The sequence below is a fragment of the Vicia villosa genome, linkage group LG4 (assembly GCF_029867415.1).
Source record: "Vicia villosa cultivar HV-30 ecotype Madison, WI linkage group LG4, Vvil1.0, whole genome shotgun sequence".
Classification (NCBI taxonomy): domain Eukaryota; kingdom Viridiplantae; phylum Streptophyta; class Magnoliopsida; order Fabales; family Fabaceae; genus Vicia; species Vicia villosa.
The window spans coordinates 98733858-98754498 of record NC_081183.1 but is presented as its reverse complement, the minus strand read 5'-3'; the positions used below and the strand labels follow the sequence as shown (position 1 = coordinate 98754498).

At 32.2% G+C, this 20641-nt stretch overlaps 1 protein-coding gene across 1 annotated transcript; it reads right to left on the bottom strand.

Annotated features, from left to right (window-relative positions):
* Positions 1–1268: 1268 nt before the first annotated feature.
* LOC131597562 (uncharacterized) lies at positions 1269–1919 on the bottom strand. Its single transcript, XM_058870253.1, has one exon. The coding sequence runs from the start codon at positions 1917–1919 to the stop codon at positions 1269–1271; it is 651 nt and encodes a 216-aa protein (XP_058726236.1).
* Positions 1920–20641: the final 18722 nt, after the last annotated feature.

Below are 20641 nucleotides of genomic sequence, written 5' to 3'. Positions count from 1 at the left end.
CATTCAGAGACCACATAATTCTAATTAGTGATTAAGCTTATACAATTCACCCATCTATTTCTAATATGTCACGGAATCAAGTAAGGAGTTTTAAACGCCTTAACCACCGCCATATAATCAGTTTTCAACCAAAAATTATGCCAACTTTTTTCATGGGTGAACTCAATATCAAACAGGAGAGTTCGACTATGAAAGAATTGGACAACCCAAACCAACAATAAAAACTCTCAAAAAACTACCTTCACAATTTCTCACAATCCCTCCGCAGACTGAACGACCAGAAGAAAAAATAGGAGCACAATCACAATTAATTTCTCTTAGTTATTTCCTTATCTCATTTTTGTTGTATATTTTACAAACTATCATAGAAGCATACCACATTTTCCAAATGTGTGAACAAGGTAAGAGAAATTATTTGTTTTGTAAATTATTTTATGAATTATATAGAAGTGCTAAGTAAAAACGTAGGGGTGCTGATAAAAACTCCAAAAATTAGTCTCCAACCCATCAATTGCACTCACAAGCAGTATATAAATATGGGGCCGGGACTGGCCCAAAATTGGAAACAATATAAGGCAGCTACTTTTCACACCCCCTGTTTGGATTGTAAATACGTTCAAATCCCAATATTTAACCATGGTTCAATTTGACTCTAAGAAACCCAAGTTCAATTATTAACTAGGAATATAATTCCTGAAAGATTAAAGTGAAAGTAAAAGATATTTAAATAAACTTTGCAAATGATTAAGTGTAATTAATTATCACCGTGCCTTGTATATGTGATAAACTTTTTCCTCGATATTCCTTCTCTGTGTTCTTTTCCTTTTTCCGTTTCTTTGATGATTCATCATTTTGTCACTGTGGCCAATCTTTTCACCATGCATGCTATTGAGCTGTTAATTATTATTACACCCCACTCACCAACCCACCCATAAGCCACCGACATGTTGCTTTATATGGTAAATACATTTTCCTTTTCTGCTCTCTTATTGTTTGCTTTTGCTGTAGGTTTTATTTAATTCAGGTGCCTCAGCACAGAAAAGTGGAAATACCTGCCCTAATAGCTTTTACCAGTAACTCATTATTATTATTATTATTATTATTATTATTATTATTATTATTATTATTATTATTATTATTATTATTATTATTATTATTATTATTATTATTATTATTATTATTTTTGGAAAGAAATATATTTATTCAATATCCAAAAACAGTTTGATACACACTGATCGCAAGGATCCAGGTTACCTAACAACAACAGGTTATACTATGCTTAGATTAGAAATATCAACATGACCTCCTAGCTTTCTATGCATAGTACACCTTATCACTATATTATTCTTGATTCTATCCTCAATATTGTCCACAGTGTTGTGGCCGAAAAAGATATCATTCCGGTTATGCCAAATCTCATAAACTGTTTCCGCCGTCGCAATCTTTAGGATCTGGCCTTTCCATCCTTTCTTTTTAGCCTCCTGACTCAGCCATTCTTTCTCCCTACTCCAACATTCAGGCTTTCTATTACATCTCATCCACTCTAAAATATGTTTCCATATTGCATAAGTGGTTTTACATTCAAACAAGATATGGTCAAGAGTTTCCATTTGGGTACACCAGCAGCATTTACCATTCGTGCTTACTCCAAACCGCCCTATTCTGTCCTTGGTTGCAAACCTGCCCAATAGCGCCATCCATAGTGTAAATCGCGCTCGAGGCCGTGCATAGTTGTGGTACATCAAATGTTTCCAATTGACTTCAGCTTGTGGTCCACGGAGTTCCCGATACATACGAGCTGTACTATATTTCTGATTCTGCACAGCTTCTTGCCAATATGTCGTATTGTGAACTTTCTCCCTGCACTGCAATATCTTCTTTAGCATCCAAGAGCAACTTGCCTTCATATGCCACTCCATTACCTGCTGCCCTTTGATATAGTAATGGTTCATCCACTTAATCCACAGTTTGTCCTCTTTTGCTTAGAGATTCCATAGCAGTTTGCTAATGGTTGCAAGATTCCACTCAAATAGAGATGTCACATTCTGCCCTCCCGCTGCCTTAGAGTAGCACACTTTGTCCCACGAGATAGGCGCTTTCCTACTTATTATATCAGTACCAGACCAAAGAAACGTTCTACAAATCGCCTCGATGTTGTGGAGGATTTTTTTCGGGATCGGGAACACTTGCATCCAATAATTTGTAGTAGCAAACAAGACACTTTTGATTAGTTGTAATCTGCCTGCATAACTCAGCAACTTCGCAGCCCAGTGACGGATACGACTCACAATCTTTTCAATCAGTGGTTCATATTGATAAACAGCCAGCTTTCTACTAGCCATCGGGACACCCAAATATTTGAATGGAAGGCTTCCTGCAGAGAATTTGGTTGTCGTAAGAATTTGTTGTTGTACAATGTCTGGAACACCACCAAAATAAACGTGACATTTGGTAGGATTAGCATATAAGCCAGTTGCCTCAGAAAAACTATGGAATTCTGCCATCATGCTCTGCACAGACTCGTTATCACCATGCACAAACATTATCAAGTCATCTGCAAAACAAATATTAACAATTTGCATTTTTCCGCATTTGGGATGGTACTTGAAATCAGGCCTATTCTGCAATTTTGTCAGGCACCGGTTCAGATACTCCATTACAATCACAAACAGTAATGGAGATACTGGATCTCCTTGCCGTAATCCTCGCTTAGCTTTCAAAATTCTACTCGGATGCCCATTTATCATGTATCTATAGGACACGGTACTCACACATATCATTATCCATCTAATGAATTGAGGAGGAAAACTCATCTCACTTAGGATGTCTTCAAGGGCTCTCCACTCGACCGTATCATACGCTTTTTGCACGTCCATTTGAATCGCACATCTTGGTGATATGTGTTTCCTGTTGTATCCTCGTAGTAATTCTTGGGCAATGATAATGTTGTCATGTATAATTTTACCCGGAATGAACGCAGATTGACTTTCATGCACCACCTTATGAATCACCTTCCTCAATCTAGAAGTCAGAATTTTTGAAATTATCTTGTAAATGGTGGTGCAACATGCTATAGGCCTCATATCTTTCATGGTTTTGGCATCCTTCTTTTTGGGTATCAGGGTAACCAATGCACAATTCACTGCTGGGTAGAGTCTCTCCTGATTGAAAAACTCATGCACAACCTTCTTTACATCTCCCCCTACCACATTCCATGCAGCTTTAAAGAATCTAGCAGAATAACCATCAATTCCAGGGGCCTTAGTGTCCCCAATTCCATTTAGGGCATCCCAAATCTCCTTGTCAGAAACTGGTTGAGTTAACATCGCTCTGTCAAGATCCTCCAATTGAGCACCTTCCCTGAGTACAGTTATGTCAACATGCTTCATCCTTGGAGCAGTCTTGCCAATCAGATTTTCATAGAATTGTATAACTTCATTTTCTATGTCACTATGCTCAGTCAGTTTGCTGCCATTTGCATCCTCCAAAAGGTAAAGGCCAGTTTGTTTATTTTTCCCTTTAATAGTAGCATGGAAATAAGCTGTGTTCCCATCTCCATGTTTCATCCAATTGATTTTTGCCTTTTGATGCAGAATTTGCTCTTCAATTTCAGTAGCATTCAGCAGTTGGGTAGTCAACTCATGCACCTCCTCAATATATTCCTCATTGAACCTGTCAGCACTGAGTTTGTCTTGAGCCTGCTCCAATCTCATCCTAATATCTTTGATATCACTAACTTGAGACAAGGCCTGTTTATTCATTTCCTTCATCATACTTTGGATATTCTTAAGTTTCTTCCACAGTATGTGCATAGGGTAGCCAGTCTCATGTTTCTGCCATCCCTGTTTAGTTCTATCCAAAAAGTCACTTCTCTCAGTCACACAATTGAGAAATTTAAAATTGCTTCTCCTCTGGTTTCTATCACTACTATAGCCCATTCTATGGATATGTAAGGGGTTATGGTCAGAGATGTGGGCCTGGCAGATTTCTATCTCACAATTAGGAAAACAAAGAAACCACTCCTTGTTACATATAGCCCTGTCGATTCTTGAATATATGACATCTTTGGTGTGTTTGTTTGTCCAAGTATAATAGTTCCCAGTTGTACCATGTTCAAACAGTTCAGCATACTCCATCATATTTTTCAAGTCTTTAACTTCACTAGCTTGTACTGGATGTCCTCCTATCTGATCATTCGGGTGAAGAACATTGTTGTAATCTCCCACAACAATCCAAGGACCCTGTACAGTTCCAGCCAGTTTTCTGATAGCATCCCAAAGATCTCTACGATGCACTAATTAGTTTTGAGCATAGATGACAGTTAGCAAATGCACTCTATGTCCCTGCATATCTAGAACTTCACAATGCACATATTGGTCAGATTTGTGGATGGGAGTTATCTGCATTGTACCTTCTTCCCACATGATCCAGATTCTTCCATTGCTATGTTCACTGTAATTATCAATCCAGTGCCATTTATTGCCAAATCTTTTTCTTATTGCTTCAGCTTTACTCTTCTTGACCCTGGTTTCAAGTAGAGCAGCACATTTTATTTGTAGTCTATTTAAATGAGCCCCTATTTCAATGTGTCTGGCTCTTTTATTCAAACCCCTTATGTTCCAAGCTAACATGGAGTTGTCATAGTTGGAGTGCTTGAACCTTCCATTTCAAGAGCCCCAAATGTGTTATCCATAGGTATATCTTCACTCTGCTTTCCATTTTTCCCCTTACTTCTTGTTGCTTTGTTCCTTCTAGATGCTATTACAGTATGCCATGTTACATTTTCAGGTATTGCCTCTGTCTCTGGCTGAGGTGGAACTGGATCAGCTTGTTTGGCAGGCTTTACTATCCATACTTTCTGTTGGATAGGGGGTTCCTTCTCTTTGCACATATGTCCTACTTTGTTGCACTTCTTACAATATAATGGTTCCCATTCATATTCCACATTCTGACTCATCTTGTTGCCTTTAGGGTCTTTAATGGCTACAGATTTCCTCAGTTCTTTGGTTACATCCACCTCAATCAGCACTCTTGCATAGGATACCCGGAATTTCTTGGCAGTACATTCGTCTGTCATCAATGGTTTTCCTATGGCACTAGCAATTTTTCCAAGGCTTGTTTCTCCCCAGTAAGCCAGTGGCAAGTTAGGGAATATCACCCATATGGGAAGCACTCGCAGCATATCCTCTTCTAACTTGAACTCAGGTGTCCACTCATGTAGGAACATAGGCTTTCGATAAATCGTGTATGGGCCTCTCATCAGAACAGCATCCTTATCCTCCTTTGATTTGAATCGGATGAGAAAAAATCCTTCATCATTGTAAAAAATTTCTGGAAAGGATACAAAGTTCCACACATTACCTATGAATTTTTTCACTGCATTCATTGAAAGATCTTCTCCTAATACATACATAACTAGTGCATTTTCCCAGTAAACAAGTTCAGAGGCAATATCATTATCACTAAGGATCACTTCAATTTCTCCATCCACAATCGATGGGGCAGTATAAGCAATCTCTATTCCATTAGAAGCAAGTCGGTTACCTCGTATTATGTCAACCCATGGTCGCGGTGTTTCTGTTGGTTGTTCTCCTTTCGTTGTGTCTCCTTTCTGCTCCTCAGGGATTGGGGTTAGTATCTTTTCCTCAGGGTCATTGATTGGCTTTTTCCCTTTGTTCACTCCACTCGTACTTGCCGCATTCAGTCTCTGACTTAAGTTTCCCAATCGAGCATTAGACAATGGTGTCACCACTTGTCCCATTGTCAGAGGTGGTGTAGCCACCACTTTCTTTGGCCTGCCACGACCACGTCCCATTTGCCCTAGCAACGATTTAAGGCTCAACGTGTTGAATCTCCCCCAAATTGGTCCAAGACCAATCTAGTACAAGACTCGGTGTTGACCCTATCGTCGCCAAAGAAGAGATGTGAGCTTGTTCTCAGTCACCGGAAATCTCCCCGGAAATCGCTAGAGAGACAAACCCTCTTATTATTATTATTATTATTATTATTATTATTATTATTATTATTATTATAATAATATAAGAAGAGTCTACCATTTTCTTATCATTTGGGCTGTCCACATCAACAACCCTCACCACAATTTTCCACATCATCTTCTTTCAAATTATACTCTTTCATCAATTCAATTCACGTTAAAAACCTCCAGCAGTTACTATCTCTATCTAACTTCCCATGTTCAATGGAGGTTAACAAATTGAAAGCACCGTTAAAACAATTTTCTACTCTCCATATTCCATTAATGGCAAAAGTTGAAAAACAAACCATGGAGTTTCCCTCTTCTTCTTCAATCGATCCCTTCTCTGTTTTTTTTTCAAATGCCGCAAAAAATCCTCTATTCTCCTGCATAACAAAACAGATATCCATCTTTCTCAAATTCACTGCATCACAATATGAATCAAACAATAAAAAAATGGAAGACAATACAGTACCAATTGAGGTGTTGAAATTTCAGAAGGTGAGAAATCAAACGTTTTAGTACTTTGATTTATTTATGCTGATACTTTTGATTTTCAGGTTTTTTCATTATGTTGATAATTTTCAAACTAGGGAATCCATCCATCAATTAGAGGAGAAGTTTGGGAATTTCTACTCAATTGTTCAAAATATATTTTGACATATGACATAAATATACTGTCACAGACAAGAAGAACGAGTGAACTGGACAATTTCATTATGAATTGTCTGTATGTTAAGTTATTAGTCACGTGTATTTGAATACTTTGGGTTTGATTTACATGTTTTAAATTTATTAGTGTTTGAGGAATATGGTGGACGTAATTGGTTTTGCAATATGACTATCAATGGATGGGAAATGATGATTCCTCTTGCCTTCTTTGGCGGTACCGGGTATGCTATTTTTACTGCTTTTTGAAACATAAACTACAACTTTTTAATCAGTCTCATTTGCGAAATACATTCTAAAAATCGGTACTAAATTTGCCTTTTAATTTCAGTTTGTAGTTTGTAATTTCTGTTACAAATTTTTGCAGGCAACTATGTGAAATATGAGCCTGTTGACCAAGTTTTCACCCCAAAGAGTGAAAATTAAGGTATGTTTATGTTGAACATTACTTGGTCAGATGTTTTGTTAGCTTCAGATTGGCATGAGCAGTGCTATGGGCATGAGAAGAACATGACTGAGGCTAGTGACAACTTAACCGATTCTCGATATTGAGTTGGAAAAGACGGAGGAGAATATGAGGAAACGTGAGGTGTGGTTGATATTTTCTTTTAACCTTAAGTAGTAGTTCCTATTGCGAAAATCATACTGTAGTATTGAGGTTGATGTTTATATTTTCTCAAACCTGTGCCTGGTAGCAGAAGGCAGCATATAACTTATATGCACGCCTTTTTACTGGATTGGTATGTCATAAGGAACCATCAACTTTGGAAGATCTTGAGAATTTCCTGCAGATCATGAACCAGTAAGTTCTTTTATTTCAAAGATTACACATTCTTCATGAACACATAATTTGTTTGTTTGATTAGAATTTGAAGCTTTAAAGTGCAAAGGTTCTGTTAACAGGGAATGAAGCTTTTGCTCACAACTTTGGTTGCAATCTTTGGAGTGGTGGTAGGAGTATATGGGATGAACTTTGAAATTCCATTATTTGATGTCACATCTGCAATCCAATGGTTTCTTATAATAATAGGATTCGTTGGAGTTTGTATATTTTCTGCATTCGTATGGTTCTTCATACAGAAGACTCATGCCGTTTTAGGAAGCTACACCGACATATGAACATGATTAACACGACGATGCTTTGTCTAAATTATTCTCTTCTCAGAAGAAAGGACTCTGATAATCTGGAGTTCGATGTTTTTGCGTTTGATATGCAATTATAATATTCAAATGCAAAGCCATTTTCTATATTCAATTTTGTCTCAATTTTAGAATATTATGGTTTGGCAATGTTTTGTATAGTTATACTAAATAATTGATTGGAAAAAGCATCTTCTTAGTTCCTAATTTTCTTTCATTATATGCTTTAGCTATTAGCGGCATGAAATGTGCGGGCAAAGAAGACGTAGACCTTATGTGCCAAAAAAAACTTGAAATAAATTGGTTCATATATTTTTTATCAACCAATTAAAAATAATATTATATTATAATAATAAATATTAATAATGTGATAAATAAATAAAAAGATAAAAAATATCGAAGATACATAATTTTCTTTTTTTAATTTTCTATTTTAATCGTTAAATTTAATTAATTGTAATTAATGTACTACAATTATAACTCACATTTATTCACATAATTGACGATTTTAAATTATTTACTATAAAGTTAGAAAATATTTTATTTCTTTATATATTTATATTTCATATAAAAACTTTAGTTTATCAATTTATTTTATTAATAAATATAAAATTAATAAATATTTTTAAATAATATGCTAATTAATATTTGATTTTTATTTTTTTATCTTTTCTTTTGCCTTTCTCTTGCAATACTCTATTTTAAGACCTCTTATTTATTTATTTTTTTAAAAGCAACACCTTAAAACAAATCATATATTAATTATTGTTGGCATTTAAAGCAATATTAATAAAATAGGACTGTTTCTGTTACAGATATAAAAAAATTAATTGGCCTCAAATCATTCCAAATATATGTATATATTAACGTGTTTGTATATTAAAGTTGAATGAAAATAAATTAATATTAAAAACAAATAAAAATTATTTATTGTCTTCAAGATAATACATACCAAAATATTTTAAATTATTGACGATAGAATAATATATTAGCTTTTATTTAGTTTGAAATACCTATGTCAATGAAGTTTGTGAGGTTCTTCGGCTTTAGCTTTTCATTAGGTTATCATATAGTTACATAATATGATGATTGGAAATTACTAAATCATTGGCCCCCGTGTGATACTCGGGTATTTCAAAATTGAATTTTATAATATTAATATTTATTTTATTATTATAATATATTAAATTATTTTATTAATGTTACTTATAACAATTATATTATCATATTAATATATTTTCTACTAATATTATTTTGTTATATATAAGTTTATATTTTATTTATCAAAAAAATTAAAATATTCATAATTTTATTAATATAATATTAAAAAAATTTAATTGAATATTTTATTAATATTAAAATTAGTCTTATACTGCCACATATTGCCACATATTGTAGAATTAGTATAATTTTATTCATAATAATGTTAATATAATAACATGTGCGATTGAGAGAAGTAAAATAATATAAAAATATTATCAAAAAAAAATTAATAATACAAAAAAACTCAAAAGTCAATCTAATAACACATGATTATATTTGTACACAATTAAATTATTGACATTTATGTTTTTAATTTTTTGTTGTGAGTTTATTTTTTCTATTATTCATAGGAGTATTCTTAAACCTTAAATTATAAATACTTATTTTGAAAATATATTCTAAAACTATATAGAAAATTTAAATACTTATTTTTTGAGATTTTTCTATTATTTGTTGGAGAATTGAATTCTTAATTTTTCAAATTATTATTAATTTTAAAATTTTGAAATTGCAAGAATTAAATTATTTTTAATTTTATTGAGGTTAATGTTGTTATATAAATATATTTATAATTGATTATTAATTGACTAAATATATTTAGAAATAAGATATTTTTTAATGTAGAGATATCCCAATTAATAATCAACATTAAAAAATCGCTCATTTATAAAAATAATCAATATTATTATTATTATTATCATAAAACTATTATTATTATTAGCTAGATATTATATTATTATTAATTATTAATAGTGATGGTTTAATAATAATAATATTATTATTATATTATTATTTATTTTAATATAGTGTTTATAATTAAAATTGTTAGAATGTTAGAACGTTAGAAAATGATTGGCCTATATTACGTTAGAACGTTAAAACATAATTGACCTCAAAATGTTAAAACGTTTATCCAAATTTTCGTTACAATTAGAACCTTAATTGGCATCAAAACATTCCAAATATATACATATATTATGTTTGATTTACTTTGAATGAAAATAAATTAATATTAAAAGAAATTAAAATTATTTATTCCTTTGATTGTCAAGATTCCAAAATATTATAAATGATTGACCAAATCAAATATCCCACGTTAAATTTGAAAAGATTTATTATCTTCATTTATCATTAACATTAATATTACTCATCACAATTATCAGTGTACAATAATGTATCTATTCTCCTTTTATGTGATTACCACTTTATTACAAAAATTGTACCTAATTGGCTCCACATGTCTAACCATATTTGACCATATTTGAGTATTTTGTAAAACACATATGAAGGATTATATATATTAGGGCACATGAATTGGTTGGTTAAAAGATAAATGGTTACAGAAACAGTTTGCAATTTAGAATATGGAGGAAGTGAAACTGTAACTCACTGATATCGAGATTGAAACCGTAACTGATATTGTGGAAATAAAAGGCTAAAACCGACATGAAGAATTAAATGGAGAAGAATGTTTGGGGAACAAAGGAAAGAGGTGTTGTAAAACATTAATTAAGTAAATTATTTTTATTTTTATATTTTATAAAAATTGTAGTGCAATAGTTAAGTTATTTTTTTATAAATAAAAGTCATTTTTTTTTATATATTATCAAAATTGTTGTGTATTAGTTACACTTTTAGTGACAATTAAATTAAAAATCTTTATTAATTTTTTAATAGGAATACATTTTTTGGATTTTAAAATAAATAAAATATAAAAATGTTATATATTAAATTTTCAAGAAGTCATGTATTTAATTATTGAGTTCTAATACTATAAAATCAAAAAATAATTTAACTATTTATTTCAAAATATCTAACATATAAGAAAGAGAATGTTATTTCCTAACCCACATGCTGCCACATCAGCAGGTCTCCCCACTATATTCCACATCAGCATCTGATAATTACATTTTTTACTTCTTCCAATGAGAGTTACTCCTATTTTTTACTTTAGAAATTGTTGCAAACATTAAAAAGCAAAAAATTGTAGGAGTATATTTAGTTTAAGAAATCGAGCCTTTACATAAATTTTAAAAATAATGAAATTGTTTGTTTTTTTAAAATGAATTCTTATTTTGTATCTATTTTTTTTCATATTTGTCATTGCATAAATATTGTATGAATTTTTTTTATTAATCATATAATTTGTTTCTTATTTATAAAATTTAAACTTTTAATCGGACAAATTCATCAATGATCAATATATATTTATCTCTCTCTTTATATAACGGGTCAATTTCATCCAAATACAAAATAATATAGCACGAATACACACGGGTACTTATATGGTACGCGTCATTTAATTAAATATTGAATAATAACAACAATAAATTTACTATTGATTTAACAGTTTTTATAGATAATTCCAAAATAAAATTATTTATATATAAGAATAATTATACGATTGATTCAAATATTTATATATATGAAATAATATATTTAATTTGAAGATTGATTTTAATCAATTAATATTAAACGGGAATTTGAAATTAGTGATCAAAAAATTGAATATTAGCGGAAACATGAAGTTACTGGTCAAAATATTAGTATTAACGGGAACATGAAATTACTGATCAAAACATTGAATAACAACGGGAACATGAAGTTACAAATCAAAATATTGAATATTAACGAATTGAATATTAACGAAAACATGAAGTTACTGATCAAAATATTAAATATTAACGAAAACATTAAGTTACTGATCAAACAATTGAATATTAACGGGAACATGGAGTTATTAATTAAAATATTCAATATTAACGGAAAGCGATGTTAGTATGTTGAAAGTAAATGTGACTAAGTTTATTGCATTGTACAATAGACTTTGTAGACAATAGACAATATTGTCCAATGTCTATTGTCCAATACCCGTCGTTTTCTTAATTACTTTTTATTTTTAATATTCAATTTTTTAATATTAGTATTTTTAAAACTTTTCCAATTTTAACCCAAATTTAATCTTTTACTAATACCTTTTATTTTCCTCAATCCAAATGCGCGAAAACGACGAGTATTATTTTAAAACTTTTCCTTCATTATAATTTGTCAAATAAAATATTACTATTTTTATAACTTTTTCAATTTTACCCAAAACTTAATCTTTTACTAATATCTTTTATTTTTTTCAATCACAATGCGCGAAAACGACGGGTACCCGTGCGAACGCACGAGTAAGACACTAGTTATTATTATGAGAAAAAGGTTCATACACTGACAGTGTAAAATTATTTTACACTGTCAACCAATCACAATCTTGTATCAGAATAAATCCCACTTTAAATTAAAAATTCTTTTAATGACAAGGCAATTTGTTATTATTATTATTATTATTATTATTATTATTATTATATTTTTCTATTTATTTTTAGGCAATCACATTTGTTTATATAACCGTATATATAATAATCATTTAATATAATAAAGCAAAATGAGTACTTTGGTAAGTTTGTCAAGTGTCACTCCGTATGCATTCTAACGGGTGCATAGATAAAAATCTATGCACCATGCATAGTTATTATGGACCCTTGGATCATTGGATCAAATTCTAGACATCAATTGTTATTACTCAATACTCAATACTCACCACTCAATACTCAATACTCAATACTCAATACTCAATACTCAATACTCAATACTCAATACTCAATACTCAATACTCAATACTCAATACTCAATTAAAAACATGATCCAATGACATGCATATTAGCCAAAGCCCATTCTAACCATTTCTTTTCATTCTATTTATAGTAAATTTTATTACTTCTTTATTTATTTAATTATTTGGTTATATTTACTTAATTTTTTATATAACAAAAATTGTTTGAAACACGTGAAGTTATTATTAGTTTCACTATTGTAAATCTCAACAATCCCTTATCAAACATCCCACGTTTGGAATTTCAATGCAAAGCTGCCCAAATTCACTCATTCATCATCTTTACTTCTTTGAAGTCATCTACCATTCTCATAATAAACCTCTGCCAAAATCCTCCATCAACCAATACAAAATCCGCTCAACCATTCACCCTAAATGGTCTTTTTGTTGCAGGAAATCTCACCACAACACCGTCAATCGCATCCGCACAACAACTCGCATCCGCACAACAACTGTAAAATCACAAAAACACCATCAAGAAGATGCAACAACTGTAAAATCATAAAAACAACATCAAGAAGATGCAACAACTGTAAAATCATAAAAACACCATCAAGAAGATGGAGAAATTAAGAAGACGTACCTAAATTTTTTCCTTTTTGTTTCCTTCGATTTTGTTGCCTTATTCGATTTTGTTGTCTTATTTTAATTTTTTTTGCATCCGCATCAAGCCATGTAATTGTAAGAGTAAAATTTTATAATGGATTGGGGTTAGGGTTTCTGTAGGTTGAGAGTATTTTACTTATGTTTTGATTGTTAAATCGAGGAAAAAAAAACAGAGAATTAGAGGAAATGGGCGAGCGACACGTTACAAACAGAGAATTTTTTTATAATCGCTATAAAAACAAAAAATTAATATTTATTTTATTATGTTCCAATTAATCTAATTTAACAATTATTTTATGGGAAATTGTCCATTAATAAAATTTGATAGAAAATTTTAATTATTTGGAGGGAGAATATTTATAATGATTTCCCTCTAATTTTTATCACGTAAAACAAACAAACCATTTTTCCATCTATCTTTTGGCATTACGTAAAACAAACAAACCATTTTCAATGTATCTTTTGGCATTCTATAAATTATGACAATATTTAAATATTAATGAATTGTTATTTAAATAAGTTATAAAAATTGAAAGAATAATAATTAAAATAAGGGTAATATAACAAAAAGAAGTTATCTTTTTTCTTTTTATCACATTTTCTTAATCCGTATGAGAAGCTCAATTGTCACAAATAATATAAAACGGATTGAATAATATATAATTTTAATAATTAATTTTAATACTGAAGCAGCATATTAGTTATTTATTTAGTAAAATATTTTTCTATGATTTATTATTTACAATAAAAATCATAAGATAATTTAATTTCAAATTTATATAACTTATTAAAAAAAAGTCTTAAAGTGTGATTTGTCATATTTTGATTTTAAATTTAAATTCCCGATTTTAAATTTAAATCCCATTAATAAGGAAACATTTAATAGAAAAAATGAATGGAGTTGAAAACATCTATAATTTTTCACTTTTAAGAACAATAGCATCACTAAGAGAAAGTTTTTGCTATGGTAATAGAAGAAATAATTTTTTTTTTTGTGTAAAAGTCAAAATTATTTACCCGATCATATAAAAAAAAGTTTAAGGCAAGAATAATGATGAAATCAATTTTATTTTTTTAATTTAAATAGTAGATAATAGAATGAAAAACATAAAAATAAATCAATATAGAAAATATAATCTAACGTTAAGAAAATATATTATAACGTTAGAATGAAAAACATATATTTTCTAACGTTAATGTTGAAAAACATAATCTAGAAAATATAAAAAATATATTATTAATTCTAACGTTAACGTTAATGTTGTATTATTAATATATTATTAATTAATACTTATCTGAAGATTAAAGTTCAACGTGAAAGTCTCTTCTAAAATGGAAAATACTCAGGGAAGTCTTTTATTTATAAATTCTTCTAGTATTAATTTCAGAGGGAGATTGTTAATCTCAGGGGGATACATATTCACACACTCTGATTAATATGCTTTCATGCTATTTCTGTGTATTGTCTTTTTCATCTGATATTCTGGATACAAATTCATATCAATTCTGTATGTTTTTGTCATCATCAAAAAGGGGGAGATTGTTAGAACATGAAATGTTCTGATCAATATTCTTGGTTTTAATTGTAACATTATATATGAATTTTGTATAAGACAATGTGGTACTCTAATTATTCACGTTTTCCATTTCAGGAAAATTCTAAAAGAGTATGTACAAAATCAGCATTCAGAAGCTCTGACCCAGAAGATCTGGATGGCTTCATCAGAACATGGTCTGGCAGATATCAGAAGATAGTCTTAAGAAAATCAGAACATTATCTGGAAAGCATCAGAAGATGGCAGTCAGAAGTAAGGCTCTGAAGATCTGAAGGTATCACGCTCCAAAGCACTTCCAAAGTCTGAGGACAGAAGTTGTATTTGCACCAACGCTGAAGACTATAATATTCAAACGTTATTCAAATAGTCTGAGTCCAGAAGCAAGTACAAGATGAAAAGGCTACAACGTCAAATCTGTGACTGACAAAAGGAACGTTAGAAGCTACAAAAGGCAAAGTCAGCAAAAGTAGTTGAAGCATGACTCGAGGTAGTTGACAAAAGAGTAAAACGTTAAATGCAGCAGTACACTATTCACGAAAAGCATTAAATGCGCTCAATGGTCACATTTCCTCACTTCCTATATATAAAGAAGTTCTGATGCTGAAGAAGTAACTAACTCTCGTTCTAAGTACCAAAACGCTGCCAAAATATTATCTCACAAAAACAGCAAGAAACTTCATCTTCAACCTCACAACATTGTAATATTTTAGTGAGTGTTTGGAACTTAAACTTGAGAGAAATATCACTTGGTGATTATAGCTTATTAAGAAGCAATTTAAATTCTTGTAATATTGTTTACATCTTTTGTAAAAGGAATTTTCCTAGAGTGATCAAGTTGTGACCTGTATACTCTATCAGACTTAGAAGTTGTCTAAGTGGAGAACCATTGTAATCAAGATTGATTAGTGGATTAAATCCTCAGTTAAGGTAAATCACTCTGTCAGGGGTGGACTGGAGTAGTTTGGTTAACAACGATCCAGGATAAAAATAACTGTGTGATTATTTTTTATCTACCTTTTTTAGAAGAAACCCTTATTCAATCCCCCCCCCTTTCTAAGTGTTTTTCACTCATTCACAAACATCACTTCTCCAGCAGATTTAAGTTCCAGACTTTGGAACATAGACCTTCTTCCCGTCATGTGACGCGAGCACCCAGAGTCCAGGTACCATGACGTGTTTGTATTTTGCGCTATGAAGGAGATCTGCAACAGGAATTATCTTTTCCTTAGGTATCCACATTCTTTTGGGTCCTTTGGGGTTAGTCCTTCTCATGTTCTGATTGAACTGAGATTTTACATAAGATTTTCTAGAATGTGCAACAGTGTGTTTCCTTGTGTGTGTGATATGGAAACTTTTAGAATGTGATGTGTGTTTGATATCATGAGAATGGCCATACTTGAACTGTTCACACAGAGGTTTGTATTTAATGATCATTTCATCAACAGGTTCAAGTTTATATGGGATTTCTCCCTCAAAGCGTATACCTATCCTTTTGTTTCCACTAACACCATAGATCATAGAGGCTAACTGACTTTTGCCTATACCTCTAGATAAGAACTTTCTGAAGCTCAAGTCATATTCTTTCAGAATATTGTTAGTGCTTGGAATATACATGTTTGAACTTGAAGATGTTTCAACATCTTTAGTTAATTTTAAGACTTTTTCTTTTACTTCAGAGTTTTCTATTTCAAGTCTCTTAGTTTCAGATGCAAAAAACTTTTTGAGCTTTTTGTATTTGATACTAAGTTGACTCTTGACTTCCAAAAGTTCTGATAAGCTGGAAACTAAATCTTCTCTAGTGAGTTCAGAAAATACCTCATCAGAGTCTGAATCAGAAGTAGATTCTTCACCAGCATCAACTGTTGCCATGAGTGCTATGTTGGCTTGCTCATCTTCAGAGTCTAACTCTTGATCAGATGAATCAGAGTCATCCCATGTAGCCATTATGCCTTTCTTCTTTTCAAACTTCTTTCTGGGCTTTTCCCTCTGAAGCATAGAACATTCATTCTTGTAGTGTCCAGGTTCCTTGCATTCATAGCACACTACCTTCTTCTTGCCAGATCTTCTGTGATCAGAAGATTCTCCCTTTTCAGGTCTCTTGAAGCTCTTGAATCTTCTCTGCTTGCTCTTCCAGAGTTGATTCACCCTTCTGGACAAGAGAGACAATTCATCTTCTTCTTCTTCTTCTAACTGGTCAGATTCTTCTTCTTCTGCCTGAAAAACGTTAGCACAGTGTTTATTTTTAGATTTTAAAGCAATAGACGTACCTTTCTTCTGAGGCTCATTTGCATCTAGCTCAATCTCATGACTCCTTAGTGCACTTATAAGCTCCTCAAGAGATACTTCATTTAGATTCTTTGCAATCTTGAATGTTGTAACCATTGGTCCCCATCTTCTGGGAAGACTTCTGATTATCTTCTTAACGTGATCAGCTTTTGTGTATCCCTTGTCAAGAACTCTTAATCCAGCAGTCAGAGTCTGGAATCTGGAGAACATTGCTTCAATGTTTTCATCATCTTCCATTCTGAAAGCTTCATACTTCTAGATGAGAGCTAGAGCTTTTTTCTCCTTGACTTGTGCATTTCCTTCATGAGTCATCTTCATAGATTCAAAGATGTCATGAGCAGTTTCTCTGTTCGTGATCTTCTCGTACTCAGCATGTGAAATGACATTTAACAATATAGTTCTTGCTTAGTGGTGATTTTTGTACTCTTTCTTTTGATCACCACTCATAGCATGTCTAGTGAGCTTGACTCCTTGAGTAGATACTGGATGTTTGTAACCATCCAACACTAGATCCCATAAATCACCATCTTGACATAGAAAGTAACTTTCAAGTCTATCTTTCCAATATTCAAAGTTCTCATCATCAAAGACTGGTGGTCTATTGAATCCATTAAAGCTGATACTTCCATTGTTACCATTGTTGTTCTGCTCAATAGGAGTTGGTGTTGGAGTAGAATTTGTCATAGCGTGTTTTTCTTCTTGAATCTTTTCTCTAACACGGTTAAGTGTTTGCACCTAGAACCGGCGCTCTGATGCCAATTGAAGGAGTGAAAAACACTTAGAAAGGGGGGATTGAATAAGAGTTGTTTCCAAAAATGGCAGATAAAAAATAATCACACAGTTATTTTTTTTCTGGTTCGTTGTTAACCAAACTACTACAATCCACCCCTGACAGAGTGGTTTACCTCAACTGAGGATTTAATCCACTATTCAATCTTGATTACAATGATTCTCCACTTAGACAACTTCTAAGTCTTCTAGAGTATACAGATCACAACTTGATCACTCTAGGAAATTCCTTTTACAAAAGATGTAAATAATATTACAAGAGCTTAATGTGCTTCTTAATAAGCTATAATCACCAGGTAATTTTTCTCTCAAGATTAAGTTCTAACACTCACTAAGATATTACAATGTTGTGAGGTTGAAGATGAAGTTTCTTGTTGTTTTTGTGTGACAACGTTTGGATATAATTTGGCAGCGTAAGATTACTTGGAGTCAGCGTTGTTTTTTTTGCTTCAGCATCAGAACTTCTTTATATAGGCAATGAGAAATGTGACCGTTGAGTAGCCTTTAATGCTTTGCGTGAATAGTACACTGCTGAATTTAATGTTTCACTCTTTTGTCAACTACCTCGAGCCATGCTTCAACTGCTTTTGTTGACTTTTCCTTTTGTAGCTTCTAACGTTCCTTTTGTCAGTCAGACAGATTTGACGTTTTATCCTTTTCATCTTGTACTTGCTTCTGGACTCAGACTATTAGAATAATGTTTGAATATCAGAGTCTTCAGCGTTGGTGCAGATGCAACTTCAGTCATCAGACTTTGGAAGTGCTTTGGAGCGTGATACCATCAGATCTTCAGAGCCTTGCTTCTGACTGCCATTTTCTGATGCTTTCCAGATCATGTTTTGATTTTCTCAAGACCATCTTCTGATGTCTTCCAGACCATGTTCTGATGAAGCCATCCAGATCTTTTGGGTCAGAGCTTCGGAATGCTGATTTTGTGCATACCCTTTTAGACTTTTCCTGAAATGGAAAACGTGAATAATTAGAGTACCACATTGTCTTATACAAAATTCATATATAATGTTATCATCAAAACTAATAATATTGATCATAACATTTCATGTTCTAACAATCCTTAGATTTCAATTTTACAATCTAATCCACCTCTTACATCAATAATGAGACCACCTCACTTGTCATCACTGACGTATAACGTGACAGAACTCCGACAACCAACACATCAATGTACCTGATGACATAAATAAATATGGATGAATGGCATGGATGTTTTATGCAATGTGATCTCTAAATTTCTAACTGGTCATACTAAAGTTTTTAGTGAGATCAACTGGAATTTCTTGGGTGCAATTCAAAATTACAATATTTGCACATAACAAAAAAAAAACTTAACATTGTTATATCAATAGTACCTCATAAGTTTTTATTTTTGTAGAAAATCAAACATAGCATAAAATTTGTACCAAAACAAAACTAAATCATATAACATAGAAAATGGTAACTTGGATAAAGATGAAAATGGTATGGATGTTGCTATCAAGAAATATAAAGGTATGATTGGATCTCTTTTATATCTTACTATATCTAGGCCTGACATTATGTTTAGCGTTTGTATGTGCGCTCAATATCAATCGACTTCTAAAGAATCACATCTTAAAAGGCCTCGCCTAAGGCAATGCCTTTAGACCGTCTTAGAATGGGCGCGATATAATGTCAACTAGAGGGAGGTATCACCTTGCCCCATTATTTTCTGTCACCCTATGTAGGAAACTTGGGATGAGACGCTACTTTGATTGGGAGAAAGTCAAGATCATTAACTGACCCACGACCCCCTAGGAAATATGGATTCAATTGTCCACCATTGATTGAGTGGGTGGTGACCCTTTCTTAGAAAACCACAGTTCCTTTAGGCTTCTATAAATATATTTCCTATCAAGGATAGAGGACTGAACCTAAGTGAAACACATTCTCTACACTCGAAAGAGCACAACACTCACTATGGTCTTAACATACGACTACCTGTAACTTTACGCTTGCTACCAAGCATCACCGGCCATCATTAGAGCCTCTCACCTCACGTAACCATGTCTCCTAAACTACCTCAAAATACCACCGTATAAGGCTTCTAATTTTCATGGCCTATCCTCAACTACCATATCGTGTTATAAACCGATTAAAGCCTCTAAGTCTCCTTGCCTTTCTAAGAGGGACATGCTCACCTATACTTTTTGACCAGTACACTGGCGCTTACCATGAGGCCATAGTAAAACTAACCTAGGTCACACTCCTACTCTAACTCTCTCCATCTTCCTTCTAAATATGGTCAGTAAAACTACAATATACAACACAAATACCAATTTTAGAGACTTCAACGATGGAGGTAACTATAGATTTTCCCAGAGGAAGTACGCAAGGCAAGTATTAGCGGAATATGTGATATCCATTGGATTCCCTAGAAGATCTCAAGGAAAAATAGGGGTCAATATCATCTTCTCTGAGGAGGAAGACCTAAGACTCAACCCTCACAATGATGATCCTCTAGTTATCACGGTGCAACAGGGGAAATGGGACATAAAGCACGCTCTGATAGACCACAACAGCTTTTCTGACATCCTGTTCTTAGGACGCCTTCCAAAAACTATAACTTAACCCGAATGACTTTAAAAAATTCAATGGTTCTTTGATGGGGTTATCATGTAAACAAGTACAAATAATAGGCCACAAAACCCTGTAAACCACATATGG